We start from the raw sequence: 22,260 nt of genomic DNA, 5'->3' as shown, positions 1-22,260 counted from the left end.
GTACTACGTCATAAAAACACGTCAATTGGTCATTTTTATGACGTGTTATCTACGTTATAAAAACGTCGTTTGGTTGCCTGGGCAATTGATGCCAAAATGAGAGAGCATAGGTTAAGATGGTTTGGTCATGTTCAACGTCGAGACGTTAATCACCCAATACGAAGAATAGCTGAAGTGCAGATTCCTGGAAGGAGCAGGAGAGGAAGACCAAAGAAGACCTGGGGGGAGACGATAAGGCAGGACATGTTGGTAAAGGGGATTAAAATTGATTTGACCCAAGATAGAATTGTGTGGAGAAATGCAATTAGGGAAGCCGACCCCACATAAGGATAAGGCAAAGAGAATGATGATGATGATGATGATTGCAAAACTTCAAAGTCTTCCAAATGGTCCACTTCGCAGCGTAGTCGTCGGGGTTACAAAATCACCTGTAAGCCACATTACGGCGTTACAGAATAGCGCTGCAGAATGGCTGATCTGTTTCCGGGGTTACTACGTTCTGACAACGGCTCAAGGAATAAGAAGGAGGAGGGGAATTTATCAAAAGAACTAGTTTTTATTACGATTAAGTTTTTAAATAAACTGTTATCATAGTACAGTGAAAGAAAAAAAACTGAATATTAGTACATAAATATATAAAAATACACTTTTCTTATTTACGACGTTCGGATGAACTCAGTGTATGGAAGTCTAGACAATCTAGAAACATGTTCAAGTTGTCTTTGTTGTTTTCAGTCATCTTTTGGTTTAGATATTTGTAGATTTTTCTATTTGCATTTTGTTCGTAAATTATTTCTCTGACCTTCTTAATTAACACGGGTTCCTTCAGTTCCGGTAGGCAGTCATAAAGTTTCTACAAAAAGTGGTTGATATTAAATTTACTGTAAATAAAAGAGAAAAGTCCGAGATACAAAATTTATTAAAATAATAATAAATAATTATTTAAATCTGAAAACTTTTCTTGTTTGAACCCCTTTCTAGTAATATCCTTAATCTCTGACTTTTACAATTTATAAGACAAGAGACATCCCTGATAAAATGATATGATTGGTTAAGGCTACAATGCGTAAAGTTGTTTGCAAAGTTGAAATACAGGGCGAACAATCACAGGCGTTTGAAACGCATGTTGGGTTGCTCAGGGAGATGCGCTGGCGTGTCTCCTTTTCAACATAGCTCTGGAAAAGGCGGTCAGAGATGCCCGAATACACAAAAGAGGAAATATTTTTAATAAATCATCCCAAATTTTGTCATATGCAGATGACGTGGACCTAGTTGCCCGCACAACACGCAAGCTAGAAAAAAATGTATGCCACCTTCTCAAATACCTCAAAAAACATGGGCATGCAAGTAAACGGGGAGAAAACTAACATGATGGCATCACCGAACAAGAGAGCCAGAAACATCGGTCACAAATTCACGGTTGATAACTCTACCTTTGAAGCGGTGGACAAATTCACATACTTAGGCTCCCTGATCACCAAGGAGAACGTTATGACGGAAGAAATCAAGCGAAGGATTATCCTAGCAAACAAATGCTATTTTAGACTGAGTAGACATATGAGAAGCAGAAACTTAAGTCAAAAAACAAAAATAACCATATATAAAACCCTTATACAACCAGTGTTAACATAATATGCATCGGAGACATGGACCATCTCCAAGGCACATGAAAGCCTCCTGCTATATTTGAACGAAGGATCCTGAGAGGAATATTCGGTGGCATCTGTTAAAATGGTGTTTGGAGGGGGAGGTACAACTACCAGGTATACCACAGATATAAACATATATTTGGTAGTAAAGACGTAGTATCTCTTATAAGAAAGGAAGACTCAGATGGGCAGGACATCTAGCAAGATCACAGCAGAACAACCCTCCTAGAAGGATCCTTATGTCACAACCTGTGGGAATAAAGGTAGACCAAAACTCAGATGGAAGAATGGTGTGGATGAGGATGGGAGAAAAATAGGCGCAACAAACTGGCAATGGTTGGCAATGGATAGGACTGATTGGCGTAATAGACTTGGGAAGGTCGAAGCTCTTTGATAGGGCTGTAGTACCATTGATGATGATGATGATGAAGATAAGAGACGACGAATAAAGAAAGCGAAAAGGACTCTACAATATGCAGTCACATTCAGCTGTCATTCATCTAGGAAAGAAGGTCCGAAAGAAAGTTCCTAGTACTAAAAACCCGAGTAAAGATAAAAGTAAAAAAGACAGAGTTCCATACTTACCTTGATGTGCTTAAATTCAAGGCCATCAGTTTTTTGAGTCATGCAATTGTTAAATTTCGATAAAGTTGTTAAATCGTCATTTGATTTATCTAGCCATTTCTTTATTTGGTCACATACTATACTGGAAGAATCTTTGACTTCAGAGTTCAAACGTGCATCGTCCAGTATAAAGTTTGTAGGGATAATGTGTTTACAGTAGTTGACTAACGTTTTTATATCTGCTATAGACGTATGGCCCCAGCAGGTAGTCACATCACTGGAAGTTACAACTGAAAATCATAAAGTGAATACGAGTTTTACCAATCAACTAAATTAGTACTTTCGATAAAAGATCATTTAGCTGATAGTCCAGAAAGCCACTGCGCATCCGCTAGGAAAAATATTCTGATTCTAATTTTTTGCACAAGCTTACTCAAAAAGGATCCGTTTTAACAAATTTGCATGTTGCCAGGACCAAAAGTGGGTCAAAAATTTTTTAAACGTTTTTTTTTGTTTTTTTCTTAAAATTATTTTTTTCTGCATGGAACAAAGTTTTTTAGGTTTTCGGATCATTCCAAACAGAAAAGGTCTTTAATGACATTTCTCTAAAGTCGATAGTTTTTGACATATATAAGCGATTAAAAATTGAAAAATTACGAAATCGGCCATTTTTAACCCTCAAAAACTATGTGAAAAACTGAAAATTTGAATGTTATCAAGGTAGGTACATATTCTTTAAACATCGATTGATGAAATCCCGAAGAGTTTTTTGCAATAAAATATTCAAAACTCCTTTGTTTTTTAATTGCTAATCAAGCGTGCGCGACACTATTTTCCACCGACAGTATGGTGCAAATGAAAGGAATAAATTCGTTATTTCGTAAACCGGAGACTTTAAGTAAAAATCCCGAAATAGGTCGATTTTTATTTTTAAGTTATAATATTGTGGCATATATGGCATACTAGTGATGTCATCCATCTGGACGTGATGACGTAATCGATGATTTTTTTAAATAAGAATAGGGGTCGTGTGCTAGCTCATTTGAAAGGTTCTTCAATTCTCTATTCAGTAATATAAACATTTACATAATTATTTATACAGGGTGTCCAAAAATTTTTATTAAATTAAATTATTTGACAAAAAATAGTAGAAGTACGCACAAATAATTATATAAATGTTTATATTACTAAATAGAGAATTGAAGAACCTTTCATATGAGCTAGCATACGACCACTATTCTCATTTAAAAAAATCATCGATTACGTCATCACGCTCAGATGGATGACGTCACTAGTATACCATATATGCCACAATATCATAACTTAAAAATAAAAATCGAAATGTTTCGGGATTTTTCCTTAAAGTCGCCAGTTTACGAAGTAACGAATTTATTCCTTTCATTTGCACCATACGCAACGGTGGAAAATAGTGTCGCGCACGCTTGATTAGCAATTAAAAAACAAAGGAGTTTTGAATATTTTATTGCAAAAAACTCTACGGGATTTCGTCAATCGATATTTAAAGAATATTTTTCTACCTTGGCAACATTCAAATTTTCAGTTTTTCACATAGTTTTTGAGGGTTAAAAATGGCCGATTTCGTAATTTCTCAATTTTTAATCGCTTATATGTCAAAAACTATCAACTTTAGAGAAATGTCACTAAAGACCTTTTCTGTTTGGAATGATCCAAAAAATCTAAAAAAACTTTGTTCCATGCAAAAAAAATAATTTTAGGAAAAAAAAACAAAAAAAAACGTTTAAAAAGGTTTTGACCCACTTTTGGTCCTGGCAACATGCAAATTTGTTAAAATGGGTCCTTTTTGAGTAAGATTGTGCAAAAAATCCGAATCGGAATATTTTTCCTAGCGGATGCGCAGTGTCTTTCTGGACTATGAATAAATCTTTTATAAAATAAATAAAGTAGTTATCTCCACTGTTTCAGTTGTTCTAAATCCCTATGAGTATTTCCTAGTAACATTATAATATCATCATTGTCAGTTAAGCACCAGGAAATGTTATCCTACACATAACTGCCAGAGGAGCAAATATTGTTCTCGCATTTGCAGATGACGTAGATGCAGTAGCACAGACAACACTCTAAGTTAAGGCTATAGTTTAGAACTTTGAAGAAGCAACACTAAACGTAGTCCTGAAAATAAACGAAGAAAAAACTAAATACAAGGTCGTGTCAAGAAAGGAACGACAGCGAATAAGACAAAACATTACCATAAACAAGAAAGGAAAAGAATCGTTTCATTTTGATTCAATTCGAGTCTCTTGCCATCCTCTGATACCTGATGTTTCGGAAACTATTCCTTTTCAAAGAGGCTTCGCAAGAAAACTGAATTGGACCAAAACGAAACGAGAAGATGGTGCAAATATTAAAATATTTGCACCGAAGTATGGTTAGACTGTCCTATAACGGGGAACGATGAGATGAGTGAAAAGAATTTCGACAACGAATCAAGTAATCTGTTAATCGAGGTCCACAGTACCAAACGGCGCCGCTAGAGAAATATTCCAATAATGCTTCGCAGATTACTTTTATGAAACGTGTCATTTTGTGCTCTAATACAGAGTATGATATAACAAAAAAGAAAATAATCGTTTCGTTTTGATTTAATTCGAATCTCTACCATACTCTGACACCTGATGTTTCGGAATCTATTCCTTTTCAAAGAGGCTGCGCAAGAAGACTGAATTGGACCGAAACGAAACGAGAAGATGGTGCAAATAATAAAATATTTGCATCGGAGTGTGGTTAGACTGTCCTCGAACGGGGAACGATGAAATGAGTGAAAATAATTTCGACAACGAATCAAGTAATCTGTTAACCGAGGTACACAGTACCAAACGTCGCCGTTAGGAAAATATTCCAATAATGCGTCGCAGATTACTTATATGAAACCTGTCATTTTGTACTCTAATACAGAGTATGGTATAACAAAAAAGGAAATAATCTTCTCGTTTCGTTTTTGTCCAATTCAGTCGTCTTGCGAAGCCTCTTTGAAAAGGAATACATTTCGAAACATCAGGTGTCAGAGGATAGCAAGAGACTCGAATTTTCGAAGGGATTTTAATAAAATTTTATACCTTTTACAAAGGATTTTGTAATATGTTACGCATAACTGCGTACTGTTAAGGTGGCTGGAGTGCTGAATAGTAATAGCCATGACAGTGACAAGTCAGCCTGGCTGTCACCAGGATGCCGTTAGCCACTTGACAGTTGATTACAGATGTATGAATAGCTTGCAACTTTATAATGCTAGATTTAATAAAGTACTATTAGTCTTGATTTCTATTCTTATTTGATTTAAGACATATCTTACAGATTTTTCCAATTTTTGTGATTGATGGTATAAAGCCAACTACAGGAAAAATTTTCTTTTCCTTGTGGATTTTTTTAACTCGAATTGAATCAAAACGAAATGATTATTTTCTTTTTTGTTATACCATATTGAGTACATTGTTGTATTAGAGTACAAAATGGTACGTTTCATATAAGTAATCTGCGACGCATTATTGGAATATTTTCCTAGCGGCGCCGTTTGGTAGTGTTTACCTCGGTTAACAGATTACTTGGTTCGTTGTCGAAATTCTTTTCACTTATTACCATAAACGATCATAATTTTGAGGTCGTCAAAGAATTCAAATACCTAGGAAAAACAATTACCAGTGACAATACATGAGAATGGGAGGTTGAAATACGAATACTGGCTGGGAATAAATCTTTCTTTGCTGTTCAACATCTAATGAGGTCAAAGCTTCTTTCAAGACGTGCCAAAATTCAAATGTACAAAATTATAATACGACCAGCAGTAACGTACGGAAGTGAAACATGGACACTGAGAAAGAAAGAAATTAATAAGCTATTAGTATGGGAACGCAAAATACTGCGACTTCTATATGATCCTTTGCAGGGACAGTGTGACAAATGAAGGGAGGAGCAGATACAACAATGAATTAGAAACTCTCTTCGGGCAGGAAAACATCGTCAGATACATAAAAGCTAATAGACTAAGATGGGCAGGCCAAGTGGTACGGAGTGATGACAGTCTCATCAGAAATGTATTTTGGGAAAGATCAGACGTAGAAAACCGGCAGGGAAATAGTAGCATATGATCGAAACCAATGGAAGACAAAGATGATGATGATGAATGTTGCCCTGTAGTTTTATTGTTATCTGTCACAACACTTCATTATCATCATCATCATGGTGCTACACCTTTAAAGAGCATCGACCTTCTTCTGCATCATTCTGCTCTGTTCCTTGCTGGTAATTTCCCAGTTGCAACACTGATCTTCTCAGCATCCTATGTGTGATAAATATGCTTCTATCCGCCTCAGCTTTGGCCTACCCCGTCTTACCATTAAAATACATAAAAAAATATTTATCACAGTCAAATAAAAACTTTTATGACATTTATCAAAGCAAGGATTTATCAAGGCTGATTCTTACCTGCAATGGTGGCCGCAACAGCAACACCTAACAACAATTTGGACACCATGTGCCTCCTAAAATTACTAGAATGCTCTTTAATATCAACAAAATAACTAAAAATAAACTAATGCAATTTTTCTGTTTACTATGATTGCTACTTGTTATCACTTTAGAAGACCTTTGACCTAATTAAGCAAAGATATAGTTATTTTGAATACAAGTCATTTCATGGGTGGCACAAAATTGATTTGAGAGTAAAGAAACTACACATGATTGTATAAATATGCTAAGTGATATTCGACATGTTAAATCATAATGACGACCTCTCGTGGATTTCAGCTGAACCATGACCTAGGGGTCGACAAGACAAGAAATCTTTTCTTGACAACAACTTCTTGTCTTGTCTTGAGAAAAAATCAAGAAATTTTATAAAATCTTGTCTTGACGTTTTCTTGACATCTTATTTCTTGTCTTGACTCAAGAAATTTCAAGATCTTGAAGTTTCTTGATTACCCAATCCGGTGATTCCCCGGCGACCTTTTTTTTGCGTTACGTGCTAATACGGCTCCACTGCCACGGGGGAGCCCCCGATCTGCGTTTGTTTTCTGACGAACGCAAAATTGATGTGTATTCTTTTTCTCATGATCATCTTTCAGTGCGTCACAGTTTTTCGATTTCTTTCTAACGCATTAAATTGTATGTGACAGAAAAAAAGGCACGTCCGTGATTACAGACATTTACAACATTTATTCTAGTTATTCTAGTTGTTGATAGATGGCGCCATAATAAAATTTTTTTTTTAATTAGATAATAATATTACAAATATAATCTGTATAATTTATAAGGCTATACAAATCAAAGAAAATACCATTTTATAAATGCAAGAAACACATTTGATTTGTTTTTATTCCAAATTGAAAATAAAATTTGACAAATGTCAGATTTAACTAAAATGTCATGTTAGAATAAATGTCATAAATGTGTATTATCACGGACTTACCCTTTTTCCTATCATTTGTTACGCACTGAAAAATGCTCATGAAAAGAACAATAGTAGTTACATGCTTAAAATAAGTATTTTGTTTCGCACATGTTGTAAACTTAGCAGTCCAGGATTTCATAAAAATTGTTGAACCAAATCGAAACAGTTTAAACATCGAAAAGGATTTTGATTATTACAAGGATGAGATCGAAGTAGAAAATGATATAAATGATACTGCTTTTGATTTCAACTCTCCTATAGGTAAGTAAAATTAAATACCTTGTCAAGAAAAATCAAAAACTCAGAGCAAATGCAACTTAAACTTAACAGTGCTTCTTCTTCTTCTGGTTCCTATCCGTTTCGGATGTTGGAAATCATATTGGCAATCATAACCTTGCTCGCTGCGGCTCTTAACAGCAGGGGCGGCCTGTCGGGGTAGGCAAGGTAGGCGCCGCCTACCCTCTTCAAATGTAGTACAATAATATAAATTATTAATATAAATTACTTATTTCAAAATTGTAATTTATAAATTTTGACACAATACCTACAATAAAATAGCAAAAATTATCCAAATTATTTTTAAAAATATCCAAAAAATTTTCTCTGTAGTTATAATTATTGTACGCTCCTTGTAGTATCAGTAGTACTGTATAAGATTATACATTCTTCCTGGGTCAGGCACTTGAAAACGTAGCCTGAAATAGAACGACGCCAACACCGAATTGACGTGCGATCTCTCTCTCTGTTTACGCGAGCAGGCCTGCTGCAGGTCTCGCGTATTCTACGTATTTTACGTATTCTACGTAAATTTGAGATCGGTCTATTGAAGGGCATTTTAATTTTATATTAATTTAGTAATAATTCACTAACGACAAATAAATCTGTGAATAGTTATTTGTCAGTCGTCCATTATATTTTTATTGTGTTTCAATACAATTTGGATAATTTAAAGTTAAACTGACGAATTGTGTTATTAGATTATATAGATAATTAAAAATTTAAAGCGAGGCTAATTGTTAACTTATCAATTTATTCGGAGAGTAAATTATTATTTTATACATAAATAAAATAAGTAATATTTGACGTTGTTGAAACGTAGGTGTGTTAGTTTTATTGGTGGAAAAACTTTAGTCATCGAATATGAATATTTTAAACGATGTAATATGCAGTTTGATCGAGACGCCTTTTTCAAGGCGCCAAAATCAAGAAAGGTCAGAAATTATTTCAATGGGCCGGCCTTTACCAAATTTAACAATTTTATCCACAGATAAGACAAAAGACAATCATAAGCGTAACCAGGATGATCCTAAGGGGGGGGTTACAACTACTGGAAAGGGGGGGGTTACAACTACTGGAAGGTCTCTGAGGGGTATGGTGTTAAGCGTATAGAGCTCAAAGTCCATCCCAATGGGGGGGGGGTTATAACCCCCAAAACCCCCCCTGGTTACGCCTATGAAGACAATCGACCATTTTCTAGATCGTTTAAAACAATATGGTATGAAAATCATAAATGGCTAAGCGGAAGTTATTTTAAAAATTCACTTTTCTGTTGGCCTTGTCTGTTGCTCTCAAATTTGAAGCAAAATGTTTGGGTGAGTCAGGGATATTCAGATTTGAAAAATTTATCAGCTAGTTTAAAAAAACATGAATCTTCGAAAGAACATTTAAACAATTGCTTAGGTTTAAAACGGTTAGAAAAAAATAAACAAACTATTGACAGTGATTTAGCTGGACAAATTTCTCTATCTAATAAGATATATAATGAAGAAGTTGAAGAAATTGATGTTACAATTCTGTTAGTAAAACAAGAACTTGCATTTCGCGGTCGTGATGAGAGCAATAATTCTTCAAACATGGGTAATTTTAAAGAAATTTTTAATTTAGTAGTTAAACGCGATCAGGAAATCCAGAATCATGTTAAAAAATAGAAGGGGTGTTCACGGGTTTGTCAAAAACAATACAAAATGATTTAATGGATTGCCTTGCCGATTACGTAAAAAATGAAATTTCAACAGAAATTAATGAAAGTCAATTTTTTTCTATACTAGCGGACGATACTACTGATATAACCGAAAAATCACAGTGTACTTTAACAATCCGTTTTGTTAAAAAAGTTGGTCAGGTAACAGAAAGATTTTTAGGGTTTTTTGATGTTAGCGAGAATAGATCTGCAGACGCTCTATATAGTATAATTTCAAACGTGCTTGAGCCATATGATTACAAAAATAAATAAATTGCTCAATTTTACGATGGTGCAAGTGTAATGGCTGGCTCTTTAAACGGATTACAATCAAAAATTAAAGTAGATGCTCCAAAAGCAATTTTTACACATTGTTGCGCTCATAGATTACATTTAGTATTGCAAGACGGCTCAAAATGTATTACAAATTGTAGGATATTTTTTGTCGCCTACCCGAAGTATATGTGTAGCCTACCCGCATACTGAGGTCACGAGCCGCCACTGCTAAACAGTTCCGTTGAGGTTTTCTTAAACCATGTTCTCAAATTCCGCAGCCATGATATTCTCCTTCTACCGGGTCCTCGATTTCCTTTGACTTTACCTTGCAATATGGACTGCAGCAGGGAGTAACGTTGCTGATTTCTCATGACGTGTCCCAGGTACTGCAATTTTATGCGTTTGATGGTAAACACAATCTCCGATTCCTTCTTCATTCTTCCTAGGACTTCCTTGTTCTAGGCAACAGTGCTTGCGAGGCCATAAATTGTAAGATGACTATTCCAAAAATAGATTTGCCTACAAGATGGCATTCAACTTTCGAGATGCTAACATGGGGTTTAAGTGTAAAACATGCTTTAACTATATTTTGCGACAATATATAAAATCTAAATAATTGCAAAATATGATTTCAAGATTTCTTGTTTTCTTGACAAGAAATCTTGGTATTGACATAAAATTTCTTGTCTTGTCTTGAAATCTAAAATTACTTCTTGTCTTGATATTGTCTTGAAATCAAGACAAGATCTTGAAATTTTCAAGAAGTTAGCGACCTCTACCATGACCGAAAATCCGCTACTAGGTATCTTGTAAGATCTGATTCTGAGTCTGAATTGCTCAGAGAAATAAGATTGTCTCGGCTCTGTGATAAATCTAAGTAGCTAATTTTTAGTTATTATAGAAAATTTCGGGCGACTTTTTTTAATAGTTAACAATTTAATGTAAAAATTTTTTTGTCATTTTTTCTTTTTTTTTTCTGCTTTCCATTACAAACCATCACCATTACAAAAGCTTAACTTTGGGACTATAAGAAGACCCAAAAGGAAAAGACCCTTTGAGCTAGTTTCAGTCTATAATAAAAAGGAGAATATAGTGCTATTACCAGAGAACGGCAGTTCGAAATTTAGAAATTTTCGATTTTCTAAATCTGACTGAATTGAAAATTGGGCCAAATCCCATCTTAAAGTTTAGGAAAAGACTCTCCCATTCATTTGTCAACTCTCGATTTTGGTCTAAGGACGTGGATTTTACGGCCCTTCCCATTTAGGCCTGTTTTTCGTTCTCGTCCCCAAAACTCCCAAAAATTTCGAAAATTTAACTCCGACCTTTGCGGCTTCTGATAGTACTGATCATTACCTTTCCAAGGCATGTTTAATTTTGAAAATAGGTTATACGATTCAAAAGTTACCGAGCTCAGAAATATGACTCAATTTTTATTTAAAAAGGGGAAAATGTTTGTGGATATGTATGTATATATGTATGTGAAAAAGCTACACCGATCTGAATTTTTTTCTGTGTTTCAAGAGGGAGCCAGGGCCGATTCAGAACCGGTGTATTTTGTGGCTTTTGACCACCCATAAGCCAGCTATGGCTTATACAGGCAAGGTAGATACAAAATGGCATATTTTTGGGCGTATATATCTTAGGTTCAATGAGAGACAGGAAAACCGCAATACACCAAATCAATAGTGTTAAGTTAAGCTTTCAAATGGTGCCTAAGCGGTCAAGATTATACCTACACACGGCTCAGTATAGCCAAAAATTGATAAATTAAACTTTAAAAGTTTTTTAAAAGACTTTTATGATTCCGGAAATCCAATAATAAAGGCTAAACGTGTAAAAAAAATGTAAACATCTCTTTGGTGTGAACATCAAAGAGATGCTTACAATAGGTGTTATATCTATTCTAAATGAATTTTAAAAACTGATAATCATTGTTGGAATGCAATAATATTTTTAGGTAGGTACCTATACATATTTTGAAATAAATAAAGCATCTGCTATCAGTCGCTTGATATCGATGTTAGTGTGAAAACCTAAAATTATATTGAATTACAGTAAAAGTAGATAGTGCTAATAAAATGTCCCGAAAACAATTATCAGCTGCAGAACTGCAAGATATTGCTAATAATTTATGGGATTCCTATGATAAAGAATCTCCTGAAGTAGGTGGCATTGAAAGTGACTCTGAAATTGAAGATAATCTTTCGGAAGCAAGTGAAGAGGATGATCAGCAAGTAGTATTGAGTGATAATGAAGAAGAATGTGTAGCTACAAGTTCCCAGATTTCAGAGGGTGTAATTTTTGAAACTAAGGATGGAATTAACTGGAAGCGTTAACCACAACCGACAGGACGTATGCGATACTGCGACATAATAAAAAGCAAAGTGCACAAAGTAATGTTAGTTCCTGGTCAAAATGTAGATGATCCTGTTGATTCCTTTTGTTTGTTTGTGGACGAAAAAATTGTGAACGAACTAGTGAAGTGTACAAATAAAGAAACCTAAGAAGTCCTGGGGATAGAGAACTGGAAATATTGCGACTCTACAGAGCTATATGCCTCTATTGGACTACTACTAACTGCAGGACACCTGAGTGCCAACATCCATAATGTAGATATACTTTGGAGTAAGTTTTATGGACCTACCATATTTAAAGCTACCATGGGGTTAAAACGATTCAAAAATTTGCTAAGATTTGTTCGATTTGACGATAAGCACACGAGGTCTGAACGAAGAAGCGACAAATTAGCGGCAATACGCGATGTGTGGAATCAAGTCAACCAAAACTTTCAGAAATAATATTTACAAGGAAAACATATAACGATAGATGAGCAACTTGTTCCGTATCGAGGCAGTCTTTATTTGGCTCCAAATGTTTATTACTTGTGAATAAATATTTTTTCTACAAAAGTTTTTTTGCATTTCATTATTTTGTGCAAATCCTTCAGATAGATCGGACCCTCGAGGTAGACCGCATACTATAGTAGCACCTTTTTTAACCTAGATAATTTAAATTTAACTTTAATAAAAAATCAAAAAAGAATATAAGAAATATATCTTCTTCTTTGAGTGCCTCTCCTATCGGAGATTGGATATCATTAGGGCGATTCTAATTTTATTTACTGCTGTTTTGAACAATTCGTTAGTGGTACAGCCAAACCACTCTCTCAAATTTCTCATCCAGGACATTCTTCTACGGCCTGGATTTCTTCGTCCTTGGATTTTTCCTTGCATTATATTTTGTAGGAATGTGTACTTTTGTCCTCTCATCAGGTGGCCTAAGTATTCAAGTTTTCTCTTTTTTATACTCCGTAGAACTTCTGGCTCGTTATTTATTCTGCGTATTACTTCTTCATTTGTAATTTTATCCACCCAACTTATTCGTAGTATACGGCGGTAGCACCACATCTCAAAGCTTTCAAGATTTTTAATATTCCTCTGTTTAAGAGTCCATGACTCAACACCGTAGAGCAAAGTACTGAATACATAGCTTTTTAACATTCTAGTTCGTAGATGAATACTAATATCACGATTACAAAATAATTTTTTCATTTTTATAAAAGTAGACCTGGCAATTTCAATACGTCTTTTTATCTCGTGATTTTGGTCACCTGTTTCATTGATAAGGGTTCCCAAGTATTTGTATTCGTTTACTTTTTCAAGTTGGGTACCGTTTATTGTGATACTAGTGTCATTTATTGGATTCTTACTGAAGGTCATATATTTGGTTTTTTTGACGTTCATCCTTATGCCGTAGTTATTACATATCTCATTCATAGTTTCAACTAAATGTTGTAGATCTTCCGCTGTTCTTGCCATTATCACAGTATCGTCAGCATATCGAATGTTATTGATAACTTCTCCATTGACTATTATCCCTTCGTTTGCATATGAGAGAGCTTCTTGGCATATTTGTTCGCTGTAGATATTAAATAAGAGCGGTGACAATATACAACCCTGTCGTACTCCTCTACGTATTTATATTTCGTCCGATGTTTGTTCTTCTATTTTTATATTAGCTCACTGATTCCAGTACAGATTTAATATTATTTGTATGTCTCTGGTGTCAATGTTCTTACTCTCCAGGATTTCTTTGAGTTTACTGTGGCGTACTTTGTCAAAGGCCTTTTCAAAGTCTATAAAGCAGGCGTGTACCTCTTGGTTAACATCTAGGCATCTCTGTGTTAGAACGTTCAAGGCAAAGAGAGCATCCCTTGTACCTAATCCTTTTCTGAATCCCATCTGTGTATCGTTAATATCGATGTCTAGTTTTTGATAGATTCGGTTGTGAATGACTCTAAGAAATATTTTAAGCAGGTGACTCATCAAGGAGATTGTTCGATGATCTGAACATTGCATTGCCTTAGTTTTCAAGAAATATATGGGTAAATATAAATAGTACATTCAAGAACAGTAGTGGGCCCAATGGACCCGAGTTGCCCGGTTACGTAAGTAAAATGTGTTGCCCGGATAAGGGTTAAGCATGGATGTTTAAAGTATTTTACTAATATGCCCCAGGTAACATCTAAACTGTGGTTTGACTTGTTCACATGGTGAAAGTATGGCAGCAAGTGTGCAAGAGCTAAAATTTTATTTTGCGGTCACATTTTCTTAAATGTGACATTTGTCAAAACTATAAAACTCGTTGTAATTAAACAGAAACGAAATACTTAAAAAATTAATCACACTATAATAATTTAAGAAGAATATTCTCAGTATAATAATATTCTGATTGGACAAAATTAAACAAGCGATGAAAAATTTTACTACATAATTGGAGATTAAAATCATTAAAAAATAATCAGTACAAACTCCACGAGAGCTCTAAAATTATCGATTTGTATCCCGAGTGACACTTTGACAGTTTTGTGTCACGAGGGCAAAAAATTAGATAATTCGAGCTCGAGAGTAATTCGGTAAGATTATTTCATGAATAAAGCTGTCTTTCTAAATCATTTTAAGTCATATTTTATCGATATCTTCGCCTGAATATTGGCTAAACCTGTTTCTTGTTGTTCTCTGTGACAAGTTGTAAATCATTAATTGTCGTTAATGTCACTGAATGTGCATGGATTTTTGCGTAGCAACGAAGGGCATCTGACGTGAAATACTTGACGACAGGAAATTATCAAAAATTATCGGGTATAATATCACAAGAGAGTAAGAATAAATTGAAAATAATGCGACAGTTTTTCGAAAATTTGTTGTCTGGCAATAGACACGGAGTGGCTATTGAATAATAACAACAAATTTGAGTAAAAATGAAGCATTATTTTCTTATTTATTCTTACTGTCGTGTGATATTCGTAAGATTATTTTTTAATACGTACCTATATATTATGGATATTTTCTTAAATGTGACAGTTGTCAAAACTAGGAAACTGGTTGCCATTAAACAGAAATAATCTACTTAAAAAAATTCTATTGGTAATTTTCTATAGTAGATAATTCTCAGTATAATTTTAATCTGATTGGACAGAATTAAACATGTGATCAAATATCTTACTATAGGATTGGAAGTTAAAATCATCAAAAAATAATCGCTGTATTTTTTATTCTTTTAGGTTTCTATTGGTCCGAATCTCTATGAATGAAATAATCGTAGGAATTTTAATTGAATCCTTCTAGTGACATATTTCCATCGTAACCCGCAATTAATAATGAATGATCATATCGATTTCCCCAAAAACATGAACCCACCGAACTGTTCAATAAGGACAATCCGCTATTCGCGTCCCAAATAGTCTTCATCCGCACCAAAGGGCATACAACAAACGATAATCGCGAATTAATCAACCGGTTCTCATTTAGCGTCCAATAAGTGTGAAAAATCACCTTTTGTGAGCCTTACATCCGAATATACCTGACCACCTCACGCTTGCGTCGACAGCGTCGTAAGGCAGCGTCGTCGTCGGCCGTCTCGACGTCGACGGAGATTCAGTTGCGAATAGCCCTTTACGAAGAAACTTTTAGAACAGCTCAGTTCAACTCAAAGATTGATGGAGAGAGCTATACTTTGAATCAGTTTAAGCCACAGGATTCTAAATACCGATACGTTCGTGACAGAACAAAGATTACTGATATTGACCGAAGATCAAGAGAAAACAGAAGTGAAGTGAGCAAACAGCAGAGAAAATGAACAAGCATATCGTGGGCAAAAAGAATTGCAAAGAGTAGACATGAACGGAAATAAGTGGGAAGAGGTCTATGTCCATCAGTGGACGAACAGTTCACTTTTTGGAAATGTTAGCACCCATTATCTAGGTAGAAGTTTGAGAGAGATAGTAGATAGTATGTAGTTTTATTCAGTCTCTTTGTCGGAAAATGTCCTTACGCTCAGAGCATTGAAAGTTAATTGATGACTGTCCTTAGTATATGCTCGAAGTGAAATACGGAGTTAAATTGTAGGCACTTAATAGAATCGAGTAGAAAAGTGGACTTTAAATTAGGTACCCTTAACATATTTGAAATGTAGACCCTTGGAAGAATGCTAAAAATTCTGTGCACAGAAAACATTACAAAAGAAGAAGTTCTGAGGAAACTGAGAAGAGACAGATAATTAGAACTTAATAAAAATTAAATGAGGGGCAGTTTTAAAAGATCTATTAATAAAAATAAAGAAAGAGCCTATCTGGAACATGTATATCGTAAGTTTAAGTACAATATGCTGAAATGTATAATATAGAGTAAAATAGAGGGAAAGCGAGGTCCAGGTTGTTGACAAAGCTCATGATTAACAAAGGTTCATGATTTTATCAATATGAGCTATTGCTCTGAACTACCTAAAATCGAGAGACGTAAGCCATGATTTTTACCAACTTTCATTAAATGAACTCAAAGAAAACTTGTTTTTATTATTTAGCTCTTTTGTAGAATTAATTCATATAGAAATTTTTCTACGAGCGTGCAAAAATGTCTACTTTCGCGCACGCATTTTAGTTTAGAAAGTTTCACTTTTCCGCACGCGTGTTACTTTTCGGCACGCGTGTTACTTTTCCGCACGCGGTTTTTACTTTTCGCACGCGTGTTAATTTAGATATGTTAATATGGCCTTAAAGTAATTATAATACATGCAATAAACTAATATTTAGGTATTATTTACTAATTTATTTCAAATATATCTTATTGTGTTCCTGTTTTAATGAAATTAATGCGACAATTCGATGAAATAAACTTATTTTGACATAATATTCGAAAGTCAAATCGGTAGAGAATAACAGTCATTTTGAATCATCGTTATGGAAACCAAGATCGTCGTCATGCTAACTAATTATATTGAAAGTTTGGTTTTGACAACCTTGTCAAAGAATTCATTTGTGTATGTATTTTCATATTAATTAAATTAATTGATTAAGATTTGGTAATTTTTTAAAGACTTTTAGAAAAAAAAATTTGTTCCTAACTCTTGCAGAAAGTCTCTTTTCCGCACTCGACTGCTTGCCGAACTCCCGCTTCGCGTCGTTCGGCAAACTGCAGTCGCGTGCGGAAAAGAATGACTTTCTGCACTTGTTAGGAAAATAACTATTTTGGGTCATACTATAGTATATTGTGCAACAAGTGCAGAAAGGTACTAATTTCTCACGAGTTTGAAAAGTTGCGGTACGAGCGCAAGCGAGTGCCGCAATTCAAACGAGTGAGAAATTACCTTTCTGCACGTGTTACACACTATACTTTTTCTACAAGCACAGTTTTTCCTAAAAATAAAAATCACAATTTCCAAACGAAGATTAATTATAATAGGTACCTAGGTGATAAATTTTAAACTGTATTAATTAATACTAATTCATTTAAATTCCTTATACCCAAATAAATTGCACAGAAATCAGTTAAAAAATTAATGCACTGCCCTAATTTGTTTAAATTTAAACTATTTTAAAAAATTGTTAGGTACACATTATTGTCGTTGTATGTATGCAGTCACGGATTTACACAAAACCTACTTCATTCGACGTCTCTTGCAGATGTTGCTAAATCCTTATTGGTTATTTGATAATTATAAAATGTTTAATAAGAATAAAATTGTAAAATAAAACAGTTGTAACATCCATAATTTAGTTTCTATGCTATAGTTAAATATAATAATTGTCTTATAGGTTATATATTTGTCTAAAGTTTAACCACGGATGTAAACAGAATATAACGTTACTCAGAATGAGGTAGTCAACTGTGCAGAAAAGAACTTTGCGGCACAGAAACGTCACTTTGCGGCACAGAAACGTCACTTTTCTGCACACTAATGTCAAATATCTTATACTGTGAGTAAATATCAAGTTTGCTAACATAAAACTGTGCAGAAAAGTGCATTTTGTATAGTGGTTGTAGAAAAATGAATGTGTTTTATTTATTTGCTATTAGGTGTTGAATTATTATGTACTGTGATAGTATATTGTTGCAAATATATGGTAAAATTATTGATTTTTGATAAAGTGTGTTTGATAATAAATGAATATTTGCGAAAATTAACATTATAGCTGAATGTTTTTGGAAAGAGTTAAATTCTTTTTGGAATTTTAATTGAAACCTTTCAAACGGCATATATGTATTTCCATCGTAAGCCCGCAATTAATAATAAATGATCCTATCGATTTCCCCAAAAACGTGGACCCACCGAACTGTTCAATAAAGACAATCCGCTATTCGCGTCCCAAATCGTCTTTATCCGCACCAAAGGGCCTACAACAAACGATAATCGCGAACTAATCAACCGGTTCTCATTTAGCGTCCAATAAGTGTGAAAAATCACCTTTTGTGAGCCTTACATCCGAATATACCTGACCACCTCACGCTTGCGTCGACAGCGTCGTAAGGCAGCGTCGTCGTCGGCCGTCTCGACGTCGACGGAGATTCAGTTGCGAATAGATATTTTGTCGGACGCTACCGTAGATCTTTCTGCGGGACGTCGTCGTGGATAAAACGCGGTCGTGTGGACCTCCCCCTTTTCCCGAGAAGCCGGCAGGTGTTTGGAAAGTTGCTGCTGTAAGTCGTATTTTTGTCTGACGTAGTGTTATTTCTAAATGATAAATATGTTCTTGGTTTATTTAACAGTAGCTCGTTACTGAAGTCGTTCTGTAAAGTTCTAAAAAACTTTAAAAGACCGTCAACATCGCAAAAGTTCATTTAAAGTTTATTCCTTTCTTTTTATGGCCTTGTTATAGCCAATTGACCAGACTATGTTGTAATTTGTATTCACAGATCTACAATCAGAGTCAAATTAAACTAAACAATGTAACTGACTCTTCTTCCTTTTCTCTCTTTTGTTTTTTGTTTTCTATTTTGAAAGGTTTTTTTGTTAATGTCCTTATATTATTTTAATTCATTTACAAATTACAAATAACAAATTAAATAGAATAACACTAAATGCTTATAATAAATACTAATACTAAATACTGATGCTCAATTTATTTTAAGAACTTTGAGATTCTTATTGAAAACAATACCTGAGGCTTTTCAGTATAAACAGGTGGTAGATGACCCTTATATTTATAGAAGTATAGAACCTATTTATATTTTGAAAGATTTCTGGTTTTTCCAATTTAAAGTTAAATTATCTGACTTTTACTATTAAGAGCGCAGGCGCAAAATTTCGGCTCAGTGATTTTTAAATGCATTAATTTTGAAATTAAAACTATTAAATATTTTTGAAAAATTTCAACGCAGAATTAAATATTATATTAACGCCGAAGGCCGAAAGTCCCTTATAATAAACAACAAGTTTCTTTTGAATGACATATTTAAAATTATAAATCACAGTCAATTTTCTCTTTTTTCGCCCCTTTAATTTATTAAAATAAACATTACAGATGTTTTCAGGCAATTTGGGCCCTCGGTAATAATGCAATCTTTTATTCTGCGTTTAAATTTTTCAAAAATACTTTGGTATTAGTTTTATCAGGATTCGAAAAATGCATTTTAAAATCATTGGCCAGAAATTTTGCGCCTACGCTCTTAAATTAAATGTGGTATGCATGGTATTTAGACTAAATAAACAACGGAATTTTAATAAAAGGTCAACACCAATTATTATTAATTCTTAATAATTTGATTTGATCAATTCCTGATCATAGACCATCATTTAGACGATAATCAGCTACAATTAATATGAATCTGAGGCTAGTTTCTTGATTTTCTTGAACCTTAATAAATTTAACTAGAGTTTTTTGGGTTTAGGTTGAATCATAAAAAAGGTTGAATCTGATATTAGAACATTGTTTATTCACTTTCATTCACTCTCTTTATTCACTTAATATTTTTTTCAACTTTTTAGCAGCATATCCATGCGTTCCTTAAGAAATATTATTGACTAAAAACACTATCAAAAAATATAACAGAATTTAAAAAGAGACATTGACTTATTTCACATATTCTGGAGCTAAAAATAGTTCGATTGAACCTAACTTACCTTAGTACAAATGTGCACATAAAAAAAGTTACAGCCCTTTGAAGTTACAAAATAAAAATCGATTTTTCCCAATATATCGAAATCTGTAGAGATATTTTATTGAAAATCGACATGCGGCATTCTTATGGCAGTAGTATCTGAAAACAAAATTATAATGAAATTTAGACACCCCATAAAAATTGTATGGGGGTTTTGTTCTTTTAAACCCCCCCCCCAAACTTTTGTGTACGTTCCAATTTAATTATTATTGTAGTACCATTAGTTAAACACAATGTTTTAAAAACTTTTTTGCCTCCTAGTACTTTTTCTAAAAGTCGAGTTTTTATCGAGATATTTTGAATATTCGTCAAATCCACCACATATTTGTATATGGTTAAGTACGATTATGGAGACTTGGTAATAATATGAAAATTTATTTATGCTTTACATTTTTAGGTATATTTTAAACCATATTAAAAAAGATGCCACATCTCGGTAAAAGGTGCCTTATCAAAAAAATACAAAGAGGCAAAAAGTTTTAAAAACACTCTGTTTAACTAATGGTATCGCAGTTATAGTTTCAATTGGAACGTACACAAACTTTTGGGGGGCTTAAAGGAACAAACCCCCATGAAATTTTTATGTAAACATATTAAAAAAGAAGCCGCAACTCAATAAAAACTACCTTATCAAAAAAATACTAACAGCCAAAAAAGTTTTAAAAATATTGAATTTAACTAATGGTACCACAATAATAATTTAATTGGAACGTACACAAAAGTTTGGGGGGTTTAAGGGAACAAAACCCCTATAAAATTTTTATGGGGTGACCAAATTTCACTATAATTTTTCTGTAAGATGTTCCTGCTATAAGAATGCCACATGTCCATTTTCAATAAAAAATCTCTAATAGTTTTCGATATATTCAAAAAAATCGATATCCATTTTGTAACCTCAAAGGGCTGTAACTTTTTTTATGTGCATATTTGTACTAAAGTAAGTTAGGTTCATTCGAACTATTTTTGGTCCCAGAATATGTGATTTAATTTATGACCTGTGTTTTTGTTACACCTTGTATACTAATACCTACAATTAAATGCCACAAACGGGCAGACAGACCTTAATAGGTCTGTTCTGTTTTTACGTATCTCTAGTTTTTCCCTGACATTCTCTTACTCCTGCGATTTGTAAGTTTTCTTCAACTTCTTGCAGCCACTTTTATTTTGGTCCTCCTCTTTACCTTCTTTCTCCTGGATTCTATTCTATCATTATGTATATCAGTGCTTCATCTCCTACTTGGCAAATGTGACTTACATAATCAATTAGTTCTACATTGCTTAATTTTGGTCGCGATATCTTCTTTCAGTATTTTCTTACTCTCTGAATGTGTTCTGCTTCTTTTGATCTCTTTTTAATGATTCCAGTGTGGTTTTTATGATCTTTCTTCTCACTATTCGTAAGTCTTCCTCACCTTTTTGTAGTTGTAATTGTTTCTGCTTTAATTTTATTGTGTTACATTTATTAGTCAGTATTTTTCTTTTAAGTAATTATATTTGCCAAATTGTCTTTATTCGCTGCCAATATTTTTTCTTTTATTTCTGGCATTCTTTCCCGGTTTTGTTTATTGTAATTTAAATTTTGAACTTCTTATTTTGTTTTTTCCTTTATTGGTTTTTCCCAGTCGTAATATTTTTGTATTTTCCTGATTTAATCTGAATTACTTTGTCTTCCCTTTCTCTTTTACTTCTTCTAACATTTTTTCATCATATTTATATTCTTTGCAATACTTAACGATATCGTTCAGAAGCTCATTTCTTGTGGCATTTAATGTGATTTACTATTTTTCTTCGGAATAAGCCACGATTTTACTTTAAAATAAGTTTATCTGAAGTTTCGACTTCCACTTCAGATACCTACAAAATTAGACAAATTTTGTTTGCGTTACCTGAAAAATTGAAGAATCATCAAAAATTTGTTTTTAAAAATACCACGACATGCAATAATGA

At 33.8% G+C, this 22,260-nt stretch overlaps 2 protein-coding genes across 2 annotated transcripts in view; one reads left to right on the top strand and one right to left on the bottom strand.

Annotated features, from left to right (window-relative positions):
• Positions 1-536: 536 nt before the first annotated feature.
• On the bottom strand, positions 537-6,905 carry LOC126879193 (uncharacterized). Its single transcript, XM_050642249.1, has 3 exons — positions 6,675-6,905; positions 2,235-2,503; positions 537-853 (listed from the first exon to the last, which is right to left on the bottom strand). Exons 1-3 carry the CDS (start codon positions 6,721-6,723, stop codon positions 653-655), a joined length of 519 nt encoding a protein of 172 aa, XP_050498206.1. The 5' UTR covers positions 6,724-6,905; the 3' UTR covers positions 537-652.
• Positions 6,906-18,697: 11,792 nt separating this feature from the next.
• LOC126879182 (serine/threonine-protein phosphatase rdgC) overlaps positions 18,698-22,260 on the top strand; it is a 736,378-nt gene continuing 732,815 nt past the window's right edge. Inside the window, exon 1 of the mRNA XM_050642225.1 lies at positions 18,698-18,852. The gene's annotated coding sequence lies outside the window, so the exon portion shown is untranslated. The remainder of the gene's footprint in view (positions 18,853-22,260) is intronic.

The sequence above is a fragment of the Diabrotica virgifera genome, chromosome 1 (assembly GCF_917563875.1).
Source record: "Diabrotica virgifera virgifera chromosome 1, PGI_DIABVI_V3a".
In the NCBI taxonomy this organism is placed as follows: domain Eukaryota; kingdom Metazoa; phylum Arthropoda; class Insecta; order Coleoptera; family Chrysomelidae; genus Diabrotica; species Diabrotica virgifera.
Note: the sequence above shows the minus strand (reverse complement) of the source record. Positions and strands in the feature narration are given on the sequence as shown.

What these genes read in the sequence shown, in the direction of transcription:
- LOC126879193 (XM_050642249.1), bottom strand. Translation starts at nt 6,723, where the DNA reads ATGGTGTCCAAATTGTTGTTAGGTGTTGCTGTTGCGGCCACCATTGCA. An exon ending in TGTTGCGGCCACCATTGCAG is followed by an intron (nt 2,504 to 6,674) that starts GTAAGAATCAGC and finishes TATGATTTTCAG; the next exon opens with TTGTAACTTCCAGTGATGTG. An exon ending in TTGAATTTAAGCACATCAAG is followed by an intron (nt 854 to 2,234) that starts GTAAGTATGGAA and finishes CACTTTTTGTAG; the next exon opens with AAACTTTATGACTGCCTACC.